We start from the raw sequence: 2222 nt of genomic DNA, 5'->3' as shown, positions 1-2222 counted from the left end.
TTGTCAATTTGATTGTCAACTTTTAAAATAATGTCAAAAAATGACAAATAATGACTTAAGTGATTAAAGGTTCGAGCGCACTAGTTGTAACTACGCGGCCGCGGCGCGACAAGAGCGCGACGCTACACAGCTTTAAATATTCGGATGAACGGTACTTTATAGGACGTCTTGTTGAGAATCCTAATTTTTTTTTGGTTAGCTATGGAAGCTAAATCTGAATTTTCACTCGACGGTAACTTTGAGTTTTTGAGTTATGAATTTATCTTTCTATGAAATTGTTTAGAAGTATAACGCGACACCGAAACTACGTACCACAATGTGTAGCAAATATTTCGCCCAGTTCTCACAGTATTAGAACCGAGAACGCACGAGTAAATGCGTTCAAACCTTATGGAAAATTTTGCCTAGGACCAACCTTGGACGCACTACAAATAAAATTTTGGACAATTCTTGTCTGTTCACTGTTTATTTGAGTTTTCAATCGATAAACACCTGAAAAATGGATGGATCTTTGCAGAACGTGTAAAACACGCGAAATAGGTTTTGTAGTGCAGACATACAATAATAGTCACACTCTTCCACACTTAAGTATATATTACACGAAATATTCGCGCGGACTTAATGGACTTTTTTGTTGTTGCTCAAAATTTATCCGGATTCATTCCCTTTAATAGCTGGTGTTGCTTGGGTGTTGTAATCGCAAAATGTTCGATTCGCAAGTACCTGATTTTTTTTAATCTGGTGCCAAAGAGTGGTTTAAAATAATAATAATACTGTAGCATCGACAAGCCAATTTATGAGTTATCGAATTTCAAGTGTAACGCTAAGAAAGTTCACACGGTAACTCATATATAAACAGTTCGTGCGCTATGCACATACAGTTACGGGCTTGTCGGGACGCGGGTGGGTCGCATTAGGTCGAATATTAATTACATACGGTTAAATATATGTAGTTAACGAAATATAACCTTTGCGTAGTAATTTCATCTTTTATTACACCCGCACATAACAAGCCCCCTCCATTGGTGACCCCCGACGATTAGTGAACAAATAGTGAATTGCATAGATATCGTTTGTTTAAAATTTAATTCAAAATGAATCCGGCAGTTCCAATAAGAGCGGACGAGAGTGGAAATGCTCTCGCGCAGATCACTGTGTCGAGTAGAATTCCAGACTTCTGGAAAGAATCACCACGACTTTGGTTCGCGCAGTTTGAAGCAGTGGTGGCGAATCAGAAGCTGGCGGACGAATCGAAATATAACCTGGTGGTAGCGAAATTAAGTCGCGAACACGTTGAGCAGGTTAGTGACATTGTATTAGCACCACCCGATACAAAGAAGTACGAAGCATTGAAAAACCGGTTGCTCGTAGTCTATGAAGAATCGGAAGTGCGTCAGGTCCAGAAATTATTGAAAGAACTTGAGTTAGGCGAACAGAAGCCTTCTCAACTTTTACGGCGTATGCGAGATCTGGCTCGAAAAAAATTCTCAGAGGAAACATTGACGATGCTGTGGATGGGACATTTACCCGCAGCCGTACAAGCAGTCCTCACTGTTAGCGAATTAAAGGATACAGAGAAATTAGCTAACATGGCAGATAAAGTTATAGAAACGACACGTTTCGCGGAGATACAGGAGGTATCGAGTGCCAGAGATAAAATATCCACAATACAACCTACGCTAGTTGAGCAGATTACACAGTTAACGCAGCGGTTAAACCAGCTGGAATCTGCAGGTTCGAGAGGCAGATCGTTTAGTGTTAGAAGGTATGGGAATCGCGCGCATCGCTCCGCATCGCGAAGTCGCGATCGGGCAGGACCTTCAAAACAAAAAAATCCCAATTGGTTATGTTTTTTTCATTACCGATATAAGAACAATGCCAGCAAGTGCATTCAACCTTGTGCGTGGCAGAAACAGCAGGAGAGCCAAACAAAAAACTAAATACGGTGCAGACAAAGGCGGATGTCTGTTCCACCGTAAATAAACGCCTGTTTATAAAAGATAGAAAAAGTAATATTAAGTTTTTAGTGGACACCGGCGCTAATGTATCAGTTTTACCAGTGTCGAAATATAACCGATTCGCGAGTGAGTGCAGTGACTATAAATTATACGCGGCAAACGGTAGTGTAATAATTAAGACATTTGGTACTAAGTTAATGACTTTAGATCTTAGTTTACGGCGACCGTATAAATGGTCATTTATTATCGCCGAGGTAACACAAC

At 40.4% G+C, this 2222-nt stretch overlaps 1 protein-coding gene across 1 annotated transcript; it reads left to right on the top strand.

Moving 5' to 3' along the window:
- Positions 1-788: 788 nt before the first annotated feature.
- Positions 789-1982, top strand: LOC123693148. The gene has a single exon (XM_045638116.1). The coding sequence runs from the start codon at positions 1095-1097 to the stop codon at positions 1938-1940; it is 846 nt and encodes a 281-aa protein (XP_045494072.1). The 5' UTR covers positions 789-1094; the 3' UTR covers positions 1941-1982.
- Positions 1983-2222: the final 240 nt, after the last annotated feature.

Source organism: Colias croceus, chromosome 7, assembly GCF_905220415.1.
Source record: "Colias croceus chromosome 7, ilColCroc2.1".
In the NCBI taxonomy this organism is placed as follows: Eukaryota; Metazoa; Arthropoda; class Insecta; order Lepidoptera; family Pieridae; genus Colias; species Colias croceus.
This window is presented reverse-complemented; position numbering and strand designations above follow the sequence as displayed.